We start from the raw sequence: 21,661 nt of genomic DNA, 5'->3' as shown, positions 1-21,661 counted from the left end.
CCTCGAGGAGGAGGCCATGGGTTCTCGTCTTCTCCGTTGTAAGGATAAAGTGTCCATGCGACAGTGTCACACATCGAGTGGCCTTGTCGATGGTGTCGACAAATGATTCGGCAAATGGTATCTCGTTTCCGTTGCTTATTGTATTGTACTATATACTATAGTACGTGGTTTGTGTTTCTGGTATTGCGTTGCCATGACCCACGAGGTGCCGTTCCATCATATATATATATGAAACGGTTTTGAAACGTCGTCCATGGTGACGACAGAAGTGTCAAGGCCAAGCCAACGAGCGATCGATTGTCCATGACAAAGCAGGCGGAGGTGTCACCCATATTCAAAGGCGGCCCACGGGAGTCGATTCTCGGGCACTCGCTTGGCGACGCGCAACATCGCGTATTGGTAGCATTGGACGGCGATCCGTCGTTCTTTCTCAATGAGACTGGGTTTGAAGTACGAATCATTCGTTCGCGAGCAACTCTTGATCTTCCAATATATATGTGTGTATGTATAGATGGCCCGCCAGCAGAAGCTCAAACATTGCTGCTCGCGGGTGCGGGTGTGGCGCAAGAACGCTGCGAACCCGTTGGTGGCGTTCAAAGTGCAAGCCGACATGGCCAGCAGCAACATCACAACGATGTCGCAGAAAAAGGAGCGCCGGCTGCACGTAGCCGTGCTGTTGAATGTGATTATGGACGCATACGAACAGTGCATCTCGCGGTACGATGATACGCTGGCCATCGAGTCGCTTCCAGAGTACGTTGCCAATACGATCATGCAAAAAGCCAACGGCCGGTACGTGTACCATGAATGGGATGGGTCGATGGTGTCTAGCGTACAGCCCCCCCGTTATGCGACGATGGGCATATATGTCAACCGTCCACGTTATGCTTGGATGGGGAGGGTGGGTGGATGCTGTCGTGGTTCCACCCCCTCACCGTCGTATTGCGTGAATGGGATGGGTGGATGGTGTCGTCTGTCTGTCGAGTATTTGTTTGAACCACCCCCTTTTGAATGTAGAAAGAACGGTGTGGACCAAGTGCAAGCCACGATAGCATCCATGTTGCATGCAACGACCCATCCCCGCGTCCGCGCGTTCACCAACCTTTGCGGGCTCCAGACTGACAATACGTTCAACCCGCCCGAGAAGACTATCATGTTCCTGCGGTGCGTCGAGAAGATCTACCGCGTCAAGCTCAAAGCCGTGGCCGAGTGGTCGGAAAATGGCGGCACGTCGATTGCCTCGGTGGTGTTTCACAACATCGGGCTCGCCCAAGCCGCAGCCAAGGCCGTGGTGCATGAATTGTTTAACGAACCCGATCCGTACTGGACATTTCAGTACCTCGAGCCCACGTGCGACGAGCTCCACGGTACCCCCCCAGCAGCCACTACTACACACATTCATTCAGTCATGTTTTCAACAATGCAAAGTACATGGCACCTAACCCCCACTGTATATTGCCACGACTGTTTAGTACACCCCCAGTGGCCCGCCACGGCCCACACCGAGCTTCTCGAGCAAGTGTCGAAGCAATCGTCGTCGTCTCGCGGCATGCGTAAAATCGACTGCGATTTGTTCTTGGAATTGCTATTGCAAACGTAGAATCGACGGGCGATGCAATTGTACCTCGAGTTGGACGCGGCGTGCGACGCCGAACAAGCCCATAGCGCAGCGCAGGTCCGCAGCGCCCTCACCAAGTGCGCCATGGACAAGCAGCTGGTACCGCTGCAGCCATTCGAACGCGCGGGGTTTCACCGCCTTGTGGACGAGTTCTGGCTCGCAGAGGTACCGTGGCACGACCCGAGTGTCGTGAACGAGTACCTTGGTGGATGCACGCGGCCTGTCCAGGACATTCAGGCGATGTATCATGCGTTCCGAGACGAATGCTCAACGTCGCTGGCGTCGACGTGGGCGTGGGAGGCGTGGCCATGGGAGTTTGAGTGGGATTGGGGCGGGCTCGAGGCTGCTGCTCCTGCTGCGTCCCGCTACACGCCCCCCTCGATGATGTCGAGGAGTAGCAGTCCCATGAGTACCCCGACACTTTGGGAAAAACAGGGGCAGCTCAATCTCGGTCATTTCGGACTCGGCGACCGAGTCGTGCAAAAGATGGGCCAGTATCTCGATCAGTCGTCGTCCCGGCGCCAGCTCAAGACGCTCGTCCTCTCGGACAACGCCATGTGCGACAAGGGGTGTGTGACCATCCTCCACGCGATCACGCATTCGCAACATGCGCTCGTCAACTTGGACCTGAGCCACAACCGCATCCACGCAAACGGTGTCGCAGCGCTGTCAGACGCCGTGCAGTCGCCCAAATGCCAGCTGCAAACGCTCAAGCTATCGAAAAACAACATCGGAGACCTCGTCGGTCGCGCGCTCCTCACAGCCCTAGCCAATAACCTGACGATCCAATCGCTGGATTTGTCCGAGAATAGCCTGCAAGCATGTGGACCGGCGATCGCTCTCCTGCTCCGGTCGCACTCGAAGCTGCGACACTTGGATTTGGGTTGGAATTTGCTCAGGGGGACTCATGCCGTGGCTATAGCTGGGAGTTTGGGTGACAACAATGCCCTCGAGTCGTTGAATGTGTCGTTCAATTCGTTTGGCGAGGTCGGACTCATGGCGTTGGCGCACGCGCTTCCTCGAAACGGCGCGTTGCGGGTCTTAAACGTCGGTCACAATAGTATCCACGCCCTGAAAGACTTGAGTAAGTTTGTCAAGCTACTCCGGGCCAACATGAGTTTGCAGTCGCTCGTGCTCAGTGGGAACCCGTTTGGAGATGCTGTCGTGGCGTCTCTGCGGAAACTCAACCGCGAAATCGACCCAGCCAATCCTACATCCCCCCCGCCGTCGTCGACGCAAACGTTTCTGCATATTGCCCTGGAAGGATGCACACTGACAACGAGCTCGACGTACACGCTGCCAACTGCTGATGAAGACAGCTCTGTCGTGGAATCCATCATCAGAAAACTAGCGCATCCTCCCAACGTGAGTGTGGAGGGGGCGAAGATGAGATCACCTCTGAGCTCGTAACTCTAATGTCTAGCTTAGGTTGTTTGTGTTCGTATCTTACGATACTGGAATCACAAGTGATACGATATGGCTTACTCGAAGTAAATCCAGTGGATAAGGGGAACTTGGACACAAGTGGGGCTTGCCTGCGGTTTGCACCGAACATTTGGGGGACTTTGGCAGCATCCTCCGAGTGCTAGCAACGTCGCACTCGGAACGAATGTTGGATTGGCTCGCCACTGGCAATTGCACTACATACATATTCACTCGACTTCACCATTCAATAGTATCGTACACTATGTTTTTCATTATTTGATAACCCTGAGCTCATGGTGGCATGGCGGCGTGGCTACACTTGAACGCTTGTAGAGCTCGTCATGATGCTGCGAAGGCTACGGCTGGAAGAAATGCTCTCTTCGACGGCAGACCTGAGCTCGGACTCCCTTAGCTGAAACTGCTCTCGTTCCCGGCGAAAGGCATACCGTTGGTAGACCTGCCAGCCCACCAACGTCGCCACTGCCAACACGACGCACCCGCCCATGGTGAGCAGCACTCGACAAGACACGGGGTCGCATAGAGGGGGCGAGCTCTCGACTCTGGCTACGGTGGATGCAGGAACGAGAGCCAAGACGACGACGGTAGGCGGGGTTTCGCCGGTAGTTGCTGTAGTAGTTGGTGTGGTGGTGGTTGTGGTAGGGCGAAGAGGAGAATGTGTAGAGGTTGCTGTGATCGTTGTGGAAGTTGAAATAATGAGCAACGAGGCTGATGCTATGGACGACGTAGGTCGGGATGGTGTGACCTGGGACAACGGGGCGGACGTGACAAAAGCTGCTGCTGCTGTCATGTTTGATGTTGTGGTCACGAAGGCGGCGGCGACGAAGAGGAGCGGGAGCCACCATGACATGCTGCTGCGATGGCTGGTAGAGGTAAATACGCTGGCGGGCAGACGTGGATTTGTAAGTTGATGGGATGGAATGTATATTATTTATATGTGCTCGAGTAACACGGCAATCTCGCCGCGCTGTTGGAACGGTCATATGCAATCTCGTGTCGGGTTGCTCAAGTTGGCCGACGAGACCGGACGAGATGCGGAACGGCTCAGCCGACATGTATGTCGGGGTAGTACATGTGGTAACTAACGACTACTCCTACATTAAAGGTACTTTCTTGATGTTCAACGTGAGCATTGGACATGTGTGCGTGCACATACTGTACCCAGTCTCCAGCGAACAAGGTGATAGCAAACTCCGTGGGATGATCTGGCCCCTTGGTCTTAAACCATGTATCGAGAAAAGTAGCATCCAGCATACTACAGTATGTGAATACTGGTAGGTTGATTCACAATGTCCTTCAGATCTGAGCTCAGTTGCTTGCAGCGTTGGAGCTAGTTGCAATCCTGTCTTTTGAATACACATTATGTACTGTACATAAGCTGGCTCTAGCGTCAATGCGTTGGCTACGTAGAGCAGCACGTGATGCGTATTTTCAAATTGCTTGGTGAAACATCTGATTGTATTGTATCGTGTATATGCAAAGGCGGCCTCGATTACGGAATGGCTCCGTTAGGATGAGATCGGCGAAGGAAGGGTGACCCCTACTCGCCCGAGCTGTTCGATCCATCCAGTCAGAAACGACTCAACAAAGTCAGCGACGTCGGATATCCGCCGCCACGTTTCCATCTTCGAATCGCTAGGCTGCCCAATCCCTATGACATGTATTACCGGCAATACATCGTCCCACCCGTCATCCAACCTCAGCACTCGACCCAGGAGCCGCAACGTGGTCGAAGCCACACAGTCGCTGTCCTCATGATACCCTCCACGGATGGCCCTGCCGTTCTCTCGCAGCAATTGCATCAGCCATGTTGAGATCACACCAACGCCATCGGAGACTGCGACTTCCCACAGGTCCAAGGCACACCGCGCCTCCTTCGACTGCTTGTAGTAGGTTGGTACGTGCGTCCCGCGTGCCGCAGCCTTCTCTTCCGATTCGCATCGCTCGACAAAGTCGTACAAGTCGTGAAACTCGAATTGACCCGGTTCCCTGTCTCGGTCGGCGCCATTCAACGCGTACAGAATGCCGAGCTGCATGAGGTCCACGGATAATGGCACTTTGCCGGTATCCTGCAGCGCTGCGATCTCTCCCAGGACAAGGAACTCCCTTTGATTCCAGTCCTTGCCGGCATCATGCTGGATGGACCTGGCGGCATGGAAAAGCTTGAGCAGTAGCACTTCCGCTTGGCTTGGACGTGTCATGTTGCCAGCATGAGTTTTGTAACGGTGTATTGCTTTTTGTAACGGCTCAAGATTTCATGGAAAGTAGAGCCGGATGTTTTATACGGATGACCATTGACAAAATCCTAATAAAGCGCGAGGACCGTCATGACGATTCCCCAAGTGAACACGGGCCGCCGGTCCTTCAAGCATCAAGGTACATGTTCATGCGGCATGCCAGCGGATTGAGCATGTGGTCTCACATGGGATGGTGATGCAGGGCAGCTTATCTATGAATGGGAGCAGTCCCTCGAGGAAGTGAACGTGTTCATTCGTCCACCGCCAGGAATCACGGCGGCGCACCTTGCATGCACGATCACCCCGACGCGGTTCACGCTGGGGCTCAAAGGAAGTGCGGACAAGTTTCTCGACGTACTTTTGCATTCGATCTGCATTGCACGTTGCTTGCACTGACATCCGAACTCTCCATAGCATGAATTCTCGAGTCAAGTTGTGGCAGACGAAAGCTACTGGATGCTTGGTACTACGCTCCCCTCGATCCAAGGTGTCTTACTGGAGTACTATGCATTAGATAGTGGTGAATTGAACGTCAACTTGCAGAAAATGAAGAAGGGACTGACGTGGGACTGCGTGTTTGTGGGTCATGGCGAGGTAGGTTCCCCCCTGTCATGTGGTCGCAAGCTTACTCGTTCTATAGCTGGATCCGTTGACCAAAGGCGAAGTGCAGAAGAAGCTCATGCTCGAGCGCTTCCAGCAAGAAAACCCAGGCTTCGACTTCTCTAACGCTGAATTCAACGGCGCCGCGCCCGACGCGCGGACGTTTATGGGCGGCGTCAAATACACTTGACCTCATATAAACGATACATCGTTCATTTTGAATAAAATTCCCTAGCAAATCCCATGGTCGACCCCACATATTAGATGAACTGTCTGATACCATCCATCCTTATATACTACTAGTAGTACTAGTAGTACATATACCAACCAGTATGTACGTATATCAACCATGAAAGCGCAACGTGCTGGTGGTCTCGTTGTCGTTGTCTGGTGATAACGTTATCGCAGCGTTGAAATGTGTAATTATGGTCGGCACATGTCCGCGTGCCACGTCATCGAAATGAACAAGACGCTGTCGCAGATTGTGGAGTTTCCATTGGGGCCGAAAGTTCTAGTCTCTGCAATCTGGCTCACTCTACGTACGATTTACGCTCTAACGTTTAGGGGTGCTGTGGCGCTTGTTACCGCCGCCGTCGTCGTGCCCCCTTAGGCGGTGGTCGCGGCGCTGGTCCTCCTCCATGACGATCTTCTGGCGCTGCGCTTCGTCCATGTCCCCCTGCTTGAGGCTGATCAGGTCAGCTCGAAACCGCACGTCGCTGGGCAGGGGGGTGGCCACTGGTACGTGCAAGTACACGGGCGACGTGGCCATATCCCACAACACAACGCCGTTCGCGTGCAAGTGGTTGAGCCACGAGCCAGTGAGCTTGGCTACTACATGTGGCTTGGCGCCCTTCTATACAACGCAGCACCTGACGTTTCGCTCAAAGTTGCACACGAATGTACAGACCTTGGTAGCGGGCGCGACGATCGTGCCCGTGATGTCGTCGTGGTGGCTCCGCCCCAAGAACGACGAGTTCCCGTCCATGTCTAGAGTGCCGCGAAGGTCGGACGAGACGTCGTGGAAGTGGCATTCGCCTGTAAACTCAAACATTCGCTCGCCTAGCACCACTCCATGCATCTACACAACGTAAACAAATATCTTTTTCATGAACAACATATTCTTTCCAGCAAGTAATATATAATTACTGACTTTGAACTTGGGCATGGCATACTGCACTTCCGATCCGTTGGCAAATTGCACCTTGACTGTGCCAGTCTACAACCATAACCATCCATCTAAGTTGTGAGTGTACGTTGAAATTGAAAGCAGCATATGGTAATGGTCGCCGTCGTCGTCGTCATCACACTAGCGTTACCTGAGCATTGACAAGGGTATTGGCAGCCAAATGCGCTTCGAATTCGCACTGTCCAGACAAGGTAAAGAGCTTCAAAGGACCTTCCACGTAGTACGCGCTCACGGGTGGGTGATGCCTGTTTCCATATAAGTTGCCGTGAACGAGAATGTCAAGTACATCAAGCAATGCGTCACATGGTGTTGTTCTTACTGCACATGCTCCAAGTACACGGACGTGCCGTCGGGGAACGTGCTTTGGTATGTTTCGCCCAAGATCGGGTTGAACGGTTTGCTCTGGCCGACGCAAAAGTGCAAGCCTGCGACGACGAACGCCATCACGTGTTGCAGTCGGTCCAGGGCTTCCGTGGCGTGTGCCGCCTTGGCCAGGAGCGTAGGGGCGTAGGCCCTGCATAGCGCGTCTGGGATGAGGTTTAGTTGTTTTGGAGTGCAGCCTTACCAAGCGTCGGGAATGCGTTCGAGGAGAGACCGAGGTTCGAACAGACGAATGGGCAGCGACAGACGCACCGCCAGCTTTCCACTGAGCAGCTGGGCGCCGAGCTGCAGCATAATGTCTTTGACCACGCCTTGCTGCTTCTTGAGCACGTCCTTGTCGTCGAAGATCACGCCGCCCTTCTTGTTGTCCTTGAAGCCTTTGAACCAGAACATGCGATCCTTCACCTGCGCTTCGGTCCACGCGGCCTTGATGGTGCCACTAGGTTGAGGGGTCGTGGTCGTCACAGTCAACGGCGTCAGCGGCGCAGGAGGCGGTGCAGTCGACATGACAAAAGGGAATCGCCAATTGGCACTGGCGGCTGGCTCGAGTGGTGGCTATTTCCAGCGTAAATCGAAAGGAACCCACGAATTGGTTGAAATCGAACATGATTGGTCAATTCTGTAACTGCCATTTCACGGTGCCTCCATCTTCTTGTCAAGTAATGAAGGTTGAGTCGTAGAACGTGCTGTGTATCGCATGCTTGTAGGGAAGGGCAAGGATACACACTTCGCTCCGTGACCAACACGCAGGACGACGGCGACAATGTTGCGAAATTCTGGTCCAAGTTGCAAATGGATAGTAGCGCGGGCACTTGTATCGGCCTTTCCTTGCCACTTCAGCCACAGATGATCACACTTCCCGTTTCCCCTTTGGACCATCCATCCAAGCATTTGCACTGCATGGAGCCTGTAGTTACCCGTTATTATAACTTTCCCACTTGCCCATCATCATTTCATACGCCCGCCCACCGAGCCAGCAGACCCATGTTGTCGCACCCAAATTCCACACCATCCATAACGTTACAGCAAACTATTCTTAACTCCAACTGGTGCTGCTGCTGCTGTTTTTGGTGCCGTATTCTATTCGAGCTTGCAGTACTTTCTATTTACTTCTTCTTGGCCTGCTCGATCGTCTTTTCATCTTGGTCGGCGGCATGCTGCTGGGCAAACTGTTCAATGCACGAGATCGCAAAGTACGCCATAAACGCCACCATAACGAACCCGCCGGCTTGCGAGATGAGCGACCCGCCGCCGCCCTCGGTCGCGCCTTCGCCCGCAGTATGGTCCGCCTTGGCTTGGTCCGCCACCGCATGAAACTTGTGTCGGCATTCCAGCAAAAACTGCGCCACCTTTTGGTCCAGTGCCCACGACACGGGGGTTACTTGGGCGATGAACTTTTCAATCTCCGTGAGCGTGGCGTCCGTGAAGATGGTCACAAAGAACATGGCTTGCAGATTGGCTTTGATCAGCGCCTTGCCAATCAACGTAGCGCCGAAGAATGTCCAGAACGACATCTGAAAGTGGCCGCAGCAAATGCCGCACAAGTCGAACGCCATGTTGGGCCACGCGCTCATGAGCAGCACCCCAAAGAAGCCGTGGCGCTGGAGGAACGTGATCATCCATTCCTTGGTGCGGTTGAGCACGTTGAAGTCGGACGTGGACGTTTGGATGTCTTCAAAGTCTTCGTTGCGCTTGCCCGCGACGCTGGCCGCGTACGACAGCGCATACGGCGGGATCTCCCCCATCGCCGTGCCCGCGCCCCACAGCATGGACGCCACCGCCACCTTGGTGAACATGGTGAAGAACGTGACCTCGGTGTCGGCGCTGCCACAGTTGGTCTCGAACGATCGAAACCACGTGTGATGGCGTGTGTCAAAGTCCGTCGACTTGCAAAACTCGGCGCCTTGCACGACCAAAAAGATGTGCGGGAAAAGAAACAGGATGCCCGAGTGCATGCCCGTGCCCAGACCCACGCTCGAGAGCACGCCGAGGCCGACCCACCACACGACGTACTCGACGTTCAGGTTGAACTCGTCCAAGTACGCATGATGGTCCCCTGCAGTGTTGGAGAGCCCGATCCACAGTAGCAGTAGCGGCAGCGCGAGGAACAGCGTCAGGGGATGTGTCGCCAGCGCCACCACCGACCACCGCACAAAGTCCTTGAGCACGATCGAGAAATGGTACAACACCGAGATCGGCCGACGAAACAACGTCAGCTTCTGGCGCTCGGCGCGCAAGGACTTTTCAAGTTCAGCCACGCTGGCATCGGACTTGGTCGATGGCTTGGTCACCGCCGCCGCGGTCGTCTTCGCAGGCACCTTTTTCGCCATGCTGATTGATCTCCACCCCAGCAATACCGTAATGCCGTCTGTGGGCAATGGAGGTCGGTTTTTCAGCCAATCATATCAACGTGTGAAAATACTCGCCAATCAGAATTCAACATCAACGGTTTTACATCGAAATCGACAATATTGGCGTTTTTCTCAATTGTGAAATCATGTCTAATTTATCTAATTTGTGGTTAGTAAGTAAGCTAACGTTAAGCTTAACGTTAAAGGAACTATCCACCGGAATGTACAGTACGTCCAAAGACGCATCATTCTGTGGTTGTTCCCAAGGTCTATTTACAGGTATTAATAACACTGCACTTCACGATGGCTGTAAATACAGTGATGCATAACGAAACCATAAGAAGGTAATAGTTATGTGCAGACTTATTCAGGGCTGTGGTCGCCAAAGCTGCTGCTCGTAACGGCGGCATGAGTGGGACTCTTGTGGGTAGGACTTTTCGCCCAAGTGTGCTTGAGTTCGCGCAGGTTGTCCCCCTGGGTTTTGGGGGATTCGACAATCGGGCTGCCTTCCGAAGCGCTTTGTGCTTGTTTGGTCGGGGACAATGACATGGGCTTGGGGCTTTGGAAGGACAGATTGAGTCTCAAAGTAGCTTTTAAGGCTGTGGCTTTGTTGGGGGAGGTTGGGGGGAGATGCAGAACCGACGACGACGCCGGGACGAGTTTCGGGGGCAGCGCCATGTTATGTTTGAGCAGCGATTTCCCAGACATGGTGGTGATGGGGGTGGCAGAGGGCTTGAGAATCCTAAGGGTAGACTGTATGGGCTTGCTCGGGGAACTCTGCAGCTCTCCACTGTGGCGTGGTCTCTCTGACGATGCCACGTCATCACGATTGATGGTCGTCTTGTAGCTCCACATGCGGGGTTCAATCGCTTCCATAAACTGTTGTTGGGGGCCGATGACACTGCCCGCCCGACATAGCCGCAGCCACCCAATGCACTCTTTGGCTGTAAAGTGGTAATGCTTCATCAAGTACGCGCCAATGCAGGTTCCGGTTCGCCCAAGTCCAGCCTTGCAGTGCACCGCCACGGCACCGGTCGTGGCCTCGCAAGCCGTAAGAAACCGATGGAGGATCTCGTCGGGGGGATTGGCGCCGTCCGGATAATACAAGTCGAGGTGGTCGATGCCCGCGGCCTTGAACCGCGACTCGTCGTATAGTTTTTCATTGAGCCGGATAACCAGCGTAACATTGTGCGATTTGAAGTACGGGACGTAGTGCTCGGGGGTGAGCGAGATGAAGCCCTCGGCGGTGTGGCGGTACACGTCGTGTGGGCCGGCGAACGCAATGAACTTGGGGGAGAGCCAGTTGAGGTCGCCGTGCTCGACTTGCTCGTAATGCTGGTAGTCGTCCACGTTGAACGTGGCAGTGTCGACAAAGCGAAACCGCACTGCCTTTTCAAGGCCGCGAAGGCAGTCCAAGACGGAGAGTTTGAACAAGCAAATGGACGGCGTCGCGTCGTGAAATGGAGGCAGCGACTGTGTGACGGTGTGGAACGGGGCGTACGCTTGGTCGGCGGTCATGTGGTTGAAGAGGATACCCCAACAGGCCAAGATGCAAATCGCATTCGCCTTGCGCTTGCCATCCGCGGATGAGTAGAACACGAGCTTCTTGCCCAATGGTTTCACTCGTGCCAGTTCGTGGTTGAGCACTTGGCTGAAAACGAACGTGTGGCCAAGATTCAACGGTCCAAAGTCCAGATAAAAGTTGGTGTACAGCAGCTGCCGGTCCACGCAGAAGTACGTGACGTCTGCCGTGGAGCGAGGCGCGTGGCCTTCGGGAAACCACGTGTAGTACACTGCTTGGGGGATAAACTCGATCATATGTGCGTCTTGCATTGAAATAATGATGTGTATGGACGCTCGCAAAATCCTCAATGTCGAAGGTTGTGGGTGGATTCCTTGCAGTCTGATTCGTGGAAAAGTGAAACCGCCACAAAAATCTATTTTTAGATCGCGTTCTGCCAATCGGGCGATGTAACAACTTTTGTATGTTGGCTGCTGGAAGTGGAAGTTGAACGGCACACGACGCCGTAGAACAACAGAGAGCCCCGAGCTTATTTCTGCTCTTACTTGTCGTGGGTTTTGGTTGTAGGCGCAACCGACTTGGCAACTGATGTTGACGTCAAGGAATTCCAGTATATGGTAGTATTCGGAAACAATCAATCGACTTCTTTCGAGCAATCAATACGCAACGCTGTGATATCTTTCAGTATCTACAGGATGTTGCAGGATTCTTGAGTCCCATAGAGCAGGACGCTGTTTTTAGGTTGTGCGGAAATTATATTTAGCGCGATTACTGACAATTTTCACACCGAATTCGAACAAGTTCATATTCCGGGGATGCAAACGGTCGCACCTATGCATACATAATCCCATGTCTTGTGCTTTGGATCAACTAAGATGTAAGCAAACCCATCGGTGATGGGATTATAATCAAGGTATTGGGTCCTGTGAAGCTGGCTGGGCCAGCACCTTGAGTGGGGTCACCTTAACGCGGCGGCAGATTCTTGTGGCCAACGCGTACGATAGGCGTGCCACAAATACTGTATTGATAGCCGGGTGCAAACCGATCTTTGGCACTGGTGCGCACAGCCAGGACGGCAAGCAAGCCGACGACAACGACGCCAGCGACCCAGTACAAATTCTCCACGTATGCGTCCACAAGGGGCAGATGCAGATCGTTCACGAGGTGGTTAAAGTGAAGGGTAAAGCCGAGGCCGCCGACGAGCCCCGCGAGGGACCACGCGGTGAGCACGCATCCGTGAAGGCCACCAATGTTATGGGCGCCAAACATGTCTGTCAAGAAGGCTGCGACGGTGCCAAAGGCGCCGCCATAACACACGAGGAGTACCCACACTTGGACTCGAAACGCAGTGAAGTTTTCAGTGCGTAATGTATACGGCAAGGTGGCGACAATCCCGAGCTGGGCCACGAGGGTACCGACAAAGATGCACTTGCGAGCAAATGGCGGACGGAGGTGCCACCGCCGGACGAGAACGTCCGAGAGCATCGGGACCAAAATCTGGCCAGAGCAGGTGAAGAGCCCGTTGATGGACACGAGAGTGGCCGCCTGGTCTTTGGATTGGTGGAAGATGATCGTGGCCATCGACGACATGCGCGAGAGCACGACAAGGCCGAGCACGATGTTGCCCAGCAACGTGATGTGGATGCATGCAAAGTCTACCGAAAACAAACTGTCGAGCAGGCTCGTGGCTTTGATCTGCTTGAGCCACACTTGATGGGCATCTTCGTCTTCGTCCAGTAGATCGCCGTGAGGACGGTGGGCATCGGCTTCGAGTTCAAAGATGGCCGTGTGGGGCGAAGATGGGGGGGCGTCGTCTGGGTTCACGTGGGGGGAGGCGGAGGGGTCCGCGGCGGTCATGCCGTGCATGTTGAGCCCCCCGACGGAATACCCTGGCGGGGGAGTGCGCATGACAAGGGCACATGCAAACATGATGCACGACATGATGCCTCCGAGACACAGGAACGACGCTGGGAGGCCCATGGCGTCGATGGCCGGCAAGTACACTTTGCTCCAGAGAAGGGAGCTCGCGCCGAATCCGCCGACGGCAAACCCAGCGGCGGTTCCCCTCATGTCTGGGAACCATTTGATGAGTGCAGACGCGGGGGTGATGTAGTTGACGCCAATGCCAAAGCCAGCAATGACCCCGTAGCCCACATATACGCCGGCGATGGATTTAAAATAGAGCGAGATCGTGGCCACCATGTACCCCACAAGGAAGCACGACGTGCCCAGCAGCAGCCCACACTTGGGTCCGTTTCGCTCCAGCCAGGGCCCGACGATGGTCGCGGCACTGCCGAGCGATACGCACGCCATGTAGAACGTATACACGGCCTTCTCCTCGTTCGGGTTGCCGAAGATATAGGTGTCCATGGGGATGTTGTAGATGGACCATGCGTACAGCGACCCGACGCAGAATTGGCTCACGAACGCCGCGCCAAACAAAATCCACCGGTTGAATCGAATTCGAGTCGACAGGACTATGTAGTGACCGTGAAACCATGGCAGACACAGCAAATGCTGCTCGGCGGCGATTTGGCCGGGAGATTTGGGCACGGGAGTGCACTGCCAGTGCCTCGTCAGACGCGCGGAGCATGTCGACATGGGGGTTGGACACGTGAAGTGTGTACTACTACTGTAGTACTGCTGTAATAGATGGATAGTGTAATGCTTCGAGTATGTATTGGAGGATGGGTAGTTAGTCTGAAGCCGTCATGCAACAGATGTGGCTCCCAAGACATAAACACACGCACCAGATATACAAACGTTGAAGATCACAGTGCGCATCTTGACAAACTGGCACGAATTCGTCCGACGCCGAAACCAACGATTGCGCTCGATGTCGTCATCAATTCTTGGGAGTTAAAGACAGCGCTTTTTAGATAAGACTGCAAATAACCATGTCTTCGCAATGCGACTCACATCAAAACGCCATTCATTTTCCTTTACGAAATGGAATGTACTCCGGAATGTCACGTGAGGTTCCGACCTGGTGAATTCAAATTCGGTCATGTCAATGTCGACGGCATATATGCGACAGGGGTGCGTGCAATCTCCATGCTTGTCGCATAGATCCTCAGCATCCTCCCGCATCACTTCCTTTGCGTCACGTTGCTGCCTCGTACACTGTATGTTCTATAGTCATTTACCTGTACACAAGTTGATAAGTAGTACTGAGGAGCACTTTCTTTGCCTGGAATAAACTGCTGCACCATGAACCGTTCTGTGAGATTCAACCTTAACATACAGTAGAGTAACGTTAGGTTCACTTGCTCCGTTCAACTTGCAATTGCACGACAAGACCTTCTATGACTGTGACAAGTTCTATTCACAGACTACAACTGTCCCTACATTTCAAACTCTTCTGCGTGCACGTGAAACAAAGGATGGGGCTGGAAATGCAAGTCCACCGCTCGCTGCAAGGCTGACGGACCAGACACAAATACGCCAATACTGGCAGACGAAAGGGCACTTTGCCCTTGAAGTATCTCTTGGACGAAGTCTGGCCACACGACGCGGCCTCGCTGGACGTTGTGATGCAACACCAACGCTTCCACGTCGGTTTTACTTGTCGACTTGGTGGCAGCATCGTCCAGTTGGCACACGATATTGGGCACAGCATCACGTCGACCCCACAACTTTGCAAGCCCAAGGGCAACCAAACTGCCCAGCACCACCAAAACATACTCGATGAATCTCTGCAGCGGCCACCACGACGGGTTCAACGTCTTTGAGATAACGTTGCCGTACTTGACGCTTGCAACCAGCCCCCCACTGCACACCACGGCCACCGCCAATACCCAAATCTGCTGGTATCGGTTTACGTGTACGTACGGCCTTGGGTGGACGCCCTGCATCCGCTGCGCTTCGCCTTGCAGAAAGGTGGCCATGGACTCGTCCACCATCATCATACTCGCTACATCGCCTTCGTCATCATTATGCATTGCCCCCATCTCGCACTCTTGGGTGACATGCAGGCGAATGTGCAGTCGTGTGCCATGTTTGGCTGCCAACGCTTCGATGTCTTGGAGCCACGATTGAAAGCACCACAGCATCGACACATCTGGAACGTGCCACAGTAGCCACACGATTTGGCCAGGACGTTGTTGAGGAGAATGCAACACATGCAAGAGCTGGCCCATCAGGGGGGTGATGCCGATGCCACCGCCCACAAACACTACGCTCGAGCTCAGCAAAGTTGCTGGCTCGAGGACGGATATTGTCGGCATATCCACATACACGATCGGATCGACCTTGGCTGCAGTGCAGTCTTGAATGTACGCGTACAAGTTGCTCGTCCACGGCCCCACGTTTCTCACAAACACTGTGAGCAGCCCGGGGGTGTGAACGGGTGTGGACGCAACGCTGAACGGATGCCACTGGGTCGGACTCACAGTGGGCACGTTCAACCACACGACGTCGCCAGGGGCGTATGGTGTCGTACAGTGCAATGTGACGTGGCAAGTTTGAATGGATGGGAACACGCCAGCAACTTCAACTTGAACGGGGTGGTTGCTCGATGACGACAGCCATCGGTTTGCAAGGTACACCACCATGGACGCGAACAGCCAGTTTAGGATTGGACCCCAATGCAGTACCGCAAAGACGGTGGCAGGCAAGAACAGCCAGTGCGCAGAGCGGAACACGGCGTAGTGATGTCGACGGATGTAGGGAACTGACGTGACAGCCATCCCAACAAAGCACACGTACGCCAACCCCCCAAACGTTATGGTCCACTGAAGGTAGCCGTCGGTAGCCACGTTGCAGCTAAAACACGGGAGCAACAGAGACAAGCTGTTCCGGACGGCAAACAGAGCGACGTAGTGACACATGTGACCAGTAAAGGCCACGATGGTGGCAACTCCAAGCCATCGATGGTACTTGATGCCGTGGGCGTACGATATGTGCAGAAATTGCATCCAAAAGCTATGGCGCGTGGCGGGTAGCGCCAAGACAGACTACAAAGCCAACAAATGATTATAGGTCCGTTGTTTAAAGTGTACAGTCAAGGTCGTACCATATTGAACAAGCCATTGAACGCCAGATTCAGCGCGACGACTTCGAGGACGTGGCCGACGCTGGCATCTTGGGGCTTGTACCGCTTGGCCCATTGGTAGCCAAACACAGCGACGTTTCCGCCGAGCCAAATCATGAGAAAAAGCACTTCGCCGTTGCTGACGGCATGCCCGAATGCTTTGGGTTTGCGCTGGAGCCATCGAGAAAGTAGCGTCGACAACGGGGGATTGTGATGCTCCATACCGGCAAAGATGGCAGCTCCGATCAACAACGGGAAGGCCATGCCACACACAAAGTAGGTGGGCATGGCCATTTCCGAGTGACCGCTGGTTTTGGTTCGACTGACCAGGGCTGGAATCCCCCCCCATGCTCGAATGAGCGCCGACGAAATCCAACGGTCGTACGCTGGATGAAAGTACGCGAACGGAGTCAACCCCATTAGCATCATGCAAACGGCAACGAGGACTTGTCTGAAGCGAACGAGTGTGCCAGAGTTGATGGCACGATGGCGGCTGGAACTGGCAGACTGGAGAGAGGAGGCAGTGGTGGCTGACGAAACCTCCACGACCTGATACGTGGTGGAGATGGGGTCCATGAGGGGTAGCCGGCTCGAGCGCAATAGCAGAATGACCCTGTGAACGGATTGTAATCGGTAAAGACATTACATGGTTGAATACGTTCAAAACCAAGAATGTTCAATCGGTAGACTGGATCATAACTACCTGAGATTGCACTGCAATGTAAGAGATGCTCTCTGGGGTACAATTTCTCTTGGTTGATGTCGAACCTATGACGACGTTCAAGGGGCTTGAACGCTCATCTTGAAGATGCAATTTTCAACGGTATGGTGCAAGTCATCTGAAGACTACAGATCGGCCATCCTCAGGATAGAATAGCCATTAACCAGAAAAAGCAAGGTGAAATAGGCAATATTGTATGGAGCGCAAGGTGAAGAGGAGACGTTTTACTATTAAACGCCTCGGTTCTTTCAGTTAAACCCACGAAATGTTGACGTTAAATCATTAGTAGTTACGTTGTTTACCTGGAAATTAGGTTAAACATTGTGAATAATCCGGATACAATGAAAACGTTCGTACGGATAAGTGCTGTATACAAAGACCAAGATATACTTGATACTCCTTTTCGGCCAAAATGTACCTGGTTCCTTCCATATATCTCCGTACAAAAAGGCCGGTTTGTTCAAATTCTATAACAAAAAGGCCGGTTTGTTTAAATTATATTACTCGTTCACCAATCGAAAATCTGAACCGTAAATTCTGTTGGGCTTGTCCAGTTCTATCGTTATTACGGTATATTTTCCTAAATAATATCAATACAAAGTTGGAATAGCTGTCGAAAGTCAAGGCATTTATTTGTAGTCTTTAGGTGACTTGCACCATATTAGTAGTAATTTTGTCGAATTTGCTACTGTATGTGATTTGTTAAGTGGGAACTTCTGAGACATGAGGGCAAGTAGGAAATCAGAATAACCTCCATAATTGAATGTCATGTCAAAGCCTAGAAGTACCAAATTAAAGAGGGTATATAAATTCAGGATGAATTGCTGGGATACTTGGCAGACTTGGGAAATGTATGGCATTTAGTTTAGAAGTTGATGCCATCTTGCAGTTCAAACGAATTCGAATTACACCATACTCAACATCAATCATAAAATGAAATTCTCTACAAGTCAAAATGATTGATGGTGTCAATCAAAATTGAAGTCATAAAATATCAAAGGGAGTTTTCACATCATTCTGAAAGTCCATTTTCAAATTTTCTATGGCCCCAACATCCCGATATCCCCAACCAGGTAACGGTTGCAACTCTTCGTGTGTCTGTGAATTGGCATTACTGTACGGATTTCGGTCATTATGGGGTGCCGAGTCAAATGGCCCGAGCTCCTATTAGCCTTTGGGACCGCCTTCGGGCCTAGCCTATTGGTATTTTTGGGCCGGATACCGGCTCGCGCACCCCGGCCTTGGTATTCCGATGAGTCCCTGAACTCACGACATTCACACGAAGGGTTGCACCAAGTCACACCATTCAACATCAAGGTTAACGAATCATACTTTTTGGGTGTACTCAATACCAGTTTTAACTAACATTGTGTAAATCTTCTAGTGCAACTTCCACGTCCAAGGCAGGATCAAGCTCCGCCAGTTCCATGGCGCCAAGGTGGCGAATTGCGTCGAGCACGGATGCTGCCCCAACTGCATCAAGATCGACATCGGCATCGCCAGTACTTTCGTGTTAAATTGGGGTATCCACAATGTTGCACTTACGAAAACCATTGATGATTGTCTTCTTGGATAGGGAATCCCAGGCCGTGTTGACCCACTCAACGATGTCGAACCGGTCAGGAGGAGTGAGCTTGAATGGGCCACCGTCGTGGTTGTTGACTTCGGTACGTAAATGCTCGATCCATCGATGACGGAGTGCCGCCTTCATTGGCCGCATCCAAGCAACATCAGCTGGTTGACATATCCATGTAAACGTAGGTGGGATTGTCTCCAAGAGCACGTTGAGCTCACTGGCCAACACGAGGACGTCCGGTGTTGAATGCGCGCTGAACGCATCCCAAAGCAAGAGTACTGGCTTGCATTCAGTTCCCCGTCGGTAGCCGAAATGGTACGTCAAAAACTTGATGGAAATAAGACTATTCCACCATATCCTGGATGGATGCCGTTCGTGGAGCTCTTCGATGTCTTCCCACACATGGCAGCCAAAGCAGTTCCAGTGCTTCAGGTTGTCTTGGACGACTCCCTTGATTCGCGAGACGCCAGTCTTGAGAACCAGAAACAATGGGTATTTCACACCGTTTGAATCGGCTAACAGCATGGCGGATAGGCGGTCCTTGTCATGTCCGGAGCCCTTGATCCACACTGTCTTTGCGCCGAGGCTGTCAATTGTTTTCTTTGGTATGTACTCGTAGTTGATTCCAGTTTGATCGGCATTGTAGATGGACTCGATTCCGTGTTCAAGAACCAGTGCACGAACTCGAGAGCCAAATGCTTCGAGCACAACTTGTCCTTGCGCCAAGTCCGCCTGACCGGAGCGACTCTTGGAATGCATGGAAAAGCGCTACCGCTTCATGAAGCCATTGATCCATGAAGGACTCGCCTTGAACTGGATCGCTCTCAACCCAACGTCGTGGGCAACTTCGAGTGCTCTTAGCTGGAGAAGCAGATTGGTCACCGGGATCCCTTCGCTGCGCAGCTCGTTGACCCATGCCGCCAAGCCTTCTTCTGCGGCCACATCAAGAGTCGAAGAAGTACCAGCAGGCCGCAAGGACTTCTTGTGTTGCTGGGATGGTTCGGCTGCCACTGCCTCGAGAACGGCACGATTCTGCTCCCAGCGGTAAATGCGCTTCCACGCTGTCTTGCGTGGCGTTCCAGTGAGTCCCGGGAAGTTCGTGTGCAATGCAGAGTTGTAGGAGTCATTTCGAGCTGCGTTGATGACGCACAGCCTGTTGAGGACCGAATATGTTTTGGTTCTGTACGATGGCTTATTGCGAATGGTGTTCTTGACCGAAGGGCGTCCTGTGGCCTTGCGATGGGCAGTCCGCGCCATTTCGTGCAATGAGTGGGAACTTCCCGCGTGTTGCGTTCTTCCAAACTCGATATATATTACATCTTGTAGGTATTTCAACCCAGACAGGTTCTTGCATAAACATATACAGCAAAATTACAAATTTGTGGGGGGTTCAAAAGTTCCCACTTAACAAATCATATACAGTAATTCTTGATCAAAGAAGTATGAGTATAGCCAATCAGCTGACGAATGGGATGGCCGACCGGAAATAAACATATTACTAACAGTAAGTTAGTACCAATAGTCTGCGTCGTATCTTATTGGCCAAAAATGAAACCAAGCAATCGCTGACCACGTTGGTTTCACTGTCAGACTGCCCAGTTAGCACTTTCAACACCAAACTTCCCAAACTTTGCATAACGTTATATGTCATTGTTTTCGCTACAGATACTTCGTCTAAATGTAAGGTTCCTTGACCAAGACCTTCATTTATCGCGCGAAAGGCCACCTGCAAAATTATGGTCTCTCCAATATCGTTTTCATTTCTTACAATAATGTGCCACAATCCATATTGCTGTGCCATTGATAAGTATGTCTGTGGTCGCGTTCCCATCAATTGAGAAATTTCGACATGCAATCGACAACGTCCGTCGTGTTGCCACGTATGTTGGCCACAACACGAACATGGACAGGCCAATCTACGACGACAGAGTGGACAAGCCAACGTTGACCTTTCACGGAACAGTCAAACTCCACGGTTCGAATACGGGCATCGTCTACTTGCCCGACGGAACCACACAATTTCAATCCAGAAATTGCGTGCTTTCGCGTACCAGCAACTTTGCGGGCTTTGTCGCCCATATGACTAAGCATTCCGAGCACGTGGCTCGATTGAAGAGTGAAATCTTGGTGGCAGGGGGAGCCAGCCCCGACGATGCTTCCCCCGTGGTGGCTGTGTTTGGGGAGTGGTGCGGCGATACCATTCAGAGCGGTGTGGCACTGGCCCAACTCCCCAAGATGTTTGTGGTGTTTGCAGCGTCTGTGGACCACAAATGGGTGAACATGACGGCGCTGCCCCGCATTGTAGTTGAAAACGAACCGGCGCGCATTTATCACATTCACACGTTTGGCGGCTGGACAATCGACATTGACTTCAACTTGCCCGAATCGTCGCAACCGGAATTGGAGCGGCTCACGGCGCTTGTAGGGAGTTGATAACGCAGAGGAAATTGTAAAACTGATTGATTGGCGTTATCTACATCTACATGCATGACTACTGTGACTATACTATATCTAATGCTATATATACGTGCGCTCTGCAAACTTCTGGTGTCCATGGCCGAGCACGCCGCACGCCAATCGAGCTTGGTCGTAAACTGACGTCAACAGTGACGTCTGTTCTGATTGGTCGATAACCCTATGACGCCACTGGAGTGACGTCGTTACAGCGCTCGTGGAAGCCGAATGTCCAGCGGCAAAGTGCTTTGGTGTGACGGGGGTCGGGGAAGGTATCGTGTGGAACTGTGTCACCGCTGGCTACACCAACCTAAAGTTCAAAGTGAAGGGCGAATTGCATGCCAACCCTGGCCCCACAATTGGAAATGGCAAGACAAAGGCAGCCGCAACCCATCCGGATGTCGTCCAGTCGATCCAGGCGTTCGTGGACGAGTATGTTTCCGAGGCGCGCCTCCATCAGGGGTTGACCATTTTGGACGAAAGAGGACTACCACGGTCGTTGAAGTCGATGGGGTATTTCATCAAGTGGGTTCAAGGCGA

At 52.7% G+C, this 21,661-nt stretch overlaps 11 protein-coding genes across 12 annotated transcripts; 4 read left to right on the top strand and 7 right to left on the bottom strand.

The window, feature by feature from the left end:
• Positions 1-234: 234 nt before the first annotated feature.
• Positions 235-1,600, top strand: H257_10960 (hypothetical protein; the record flags this gene model as incomplete). The annotated part of the gene is made up of 4 exons (XM_009837722.1): positions 235-450; positions 512-792; positions 1,018-1,367; positions 1,473-1,600. Exons 1-4 carry the CDS (start codon positions 304-306, stop codon positions 1,598-1,600), a joined length of 906 nt encoding a protein of 301 aa, XP_009836024.1. The 5' UTR covers positions 235-303.
• A 12-nt stretch (positions 1,601-1,612) lies between these two features.
• On the top strand, positions 1,613-3,028 carry H257_10959 (hypothetical protein; the record flags this gene model as incomplete). Its single annotated transcript, XM_009837721.1, has 1 exon — positions 1,613-3,028. One exon carries the CDS (start codon positions 1,613-1,615, stop codon positions 3,026-3,028), a length of 1,416 nt encoding a protein of 471 aa, XP_009836023.1.
• Positions 3,029-3,356: 328 nt separating this feature from the next.
• Positions 3,357-3,911, bottom strand: H257_10958 (hypothetical protein; the record flags this gene model as incomplete). The annotated part of the gene is made up of 1 exon (XM_009837720.1): positions 3,357-3,911. The coding sequence occupies one exon, from the start codon at positions 3,909-3,911 to the stop codon at positions 3,357-3,359; it is 555 nt and encodes a 184-aa protein (XP_009836022.1).
• A 545-nt stretch (positions 3,912-4,456) lies between these two features.
• H257_10957 (hypothetical protein) lies at positions 4,457-5,288 on the bottom strand. The gene is made up of 2 exons (XM_009837719.1): positions 4,760-5,288; positions 4,457-4,712 (listed from the first exon to the last, which is right to left on the bottom strand). The coding sequence occupies exons 1-2, from the start codon at positions 5,260-5,262 to the stop codon at positions 4,697-4,699; spliced, it is 519 nt and encodes a 172-aa protein (XP_009836021.1). The 5' UTR covers positions 5,263-5,288; the 3' UTR covers positions 4,457-4,696.
• An 80-nt stretch (positions 5,289-5,368) lies between these two features.
• On the top strand, positions 5,369-6,151 carry H257_10956 (hypothetical protein). Its single transcript, XM_009837718.1, has 5 exons — positions 5,369-5,437; positions 5,501-5,652; positions 5,713-5,761; positions 5,813-5,892; positions 5,939-6,151. The coding sequence occupies exons 1-5, from the start codon at positions 5,389-5,391 to the stop codon at positions 6,086-6,088; spliced, it is 480 nt and encodes a 159-aa protein (XP_009836020.1). The 5' UTR covers positions 5,369-5,388; the 3' UTR covers positions 6,089-6,151.
• A 158-nt stretch (positions 6,152-6,309) lies between these two features.
• Positions 6,310-8,021, bottom strand: H257_10955. 2 transcript variants are annotated; one of them, XM_009837717.1, is made up of 6 exons: positions 7,650-8,021; positions 7,404-7,598; positions 7,215-7,329; positions 7,049-7,114; positions 6,806-6,976; positions 6,310-6,748 (listed from the first exon to the last, which is right to left on the bottom strand). In XM_009837717.1, the coding sequence occupies exons 1-6, from the start codon at positions 7,970-7,972 to the stop codon at positions 6,452-6,454; spliced, it is 1,167 nt and encodes a 388-aa protein (XP_009836019.1). In that variant the 5' UTR covers positions 7,973-8,021; the 3' UTR covers positions 6,310-6,451. The 2 variants fall into 2 exon arrangements, with proteins under 2 accessions (XP_009836019.1, XP_009836018.1); XM_009837716.1 differs by having other exon boundaries at positions 6,372-6,751; positions 7,650-8,019.
• A 432-nt stretch (positions 8,022-8,453) lies between these two features.
• H257_10954 (hypothetical protein) lies at positions 8,454-9,932 on the bottom strand. Its single transcript, XM_009837715.1, has one exon. It carries the CDS (start codon positions 9,793-9,795, stop codon positions 8,572-8,574), a length of 1,224 nt encoding a protein of 407 aa, XP_009836017.1. The 5' UTR covers positions 9,796-9,932; the 3' UTR covers positions 8,454-8,571.
• A 206-nt stretch (positions 9,933-10,138) lies between these two features.
• H257_10953 (hypothetical protein) lies at positions 10,139-11,676 on the bottom strand. Its single transcript, XM_009837714.1, has one exon. It carries the CDS (start codon positions 11,647-11,649, stop codon positions 10,180-10,182), a length of 1,470 nt encoding a protein of 489 aa, XP_009836016.1. The 5' UTR covers positions 11,650-11,676; the 3' UTR covers positions 10,139-10,179.
• Positions 11,677-12,074: 398 nt separating this feature from the next.
• Positions 12,075-14,012, bottom strand: H257_10952 (hypothetical protein). The gene has a single exon (XM_009837713.1). It carries the CDS (start codon positions 13,937-13,939, stop codon positions 12,302-12,304), a length of 1,638 nt encoding a protein of 545 aa, XP_009836015.1. The 5' UTR covers positions 13,940-14,012; the 3' UTR covers positions 12,075-12,301.
• A 644-nt stretch (positions 14,013-14,656) lies between these two features.
• H257_10951 (hypothetical protein) lies at positions 14,657-17,008 on the bottom strand. Its single transcript, XM_009837712.1, has 2 exons — positions 16,353-17,008; positions 14,657-16,293 (listed from the first exon to the last, which is right to left on the bottom strand). The coding sequence occupies exons 1-2, from the start codon at positions 16,944-16,946 to the stop codon at positions 14,683-14,685; spliced, it is 2,205 nt and encodes a 734-aa protein (XP_009836014.1). The 5' UTR covers positions 16,947-17,008; the 3' UTR covers positions 14,657-14,682.
• A 3,561-nt stretch (positions 17,009-20,569) lies between these two features.
• Positions 20,570-21,100, top strand: H257_10950 (hypothetical protein; the record flags this gene model as incomplete). Its single annotated transcript, XM_009837711.1, has 1 exon — positions 20,570-21,100. The coding sequence occupies one exon, from the start codon at positions 20,570-20,572 to the stop codon at positions 21,098-21,100; it is 531 nt and encodes a 176-aa protein (XP_009836013.1).
• Between the last annotated feature and the right edge of the window lie 561 nt (positions 21,101-21,661).

Source organism: Aphanomyces astaci (assembly GCF_000520075.1).
Source record: "Aphanomyces astaci strain APO3 unplaced genomic scaffold supercont1.31, whole genome shotgun sequence".
In the NCBI taxonomy this organism is placed as follows: domain Eukaryota; phylum Oomycota; class Saprolegniomycetes; order Saprolegniales; family Verrucalvaceae; genus Aphanomyces; species Aphanomyces astaci.
The sequence above is the reverse complement of the archived record's forward strand: the minus strand, read 5'-3'. Positions and strand labels throughout refer to the sequence as shown.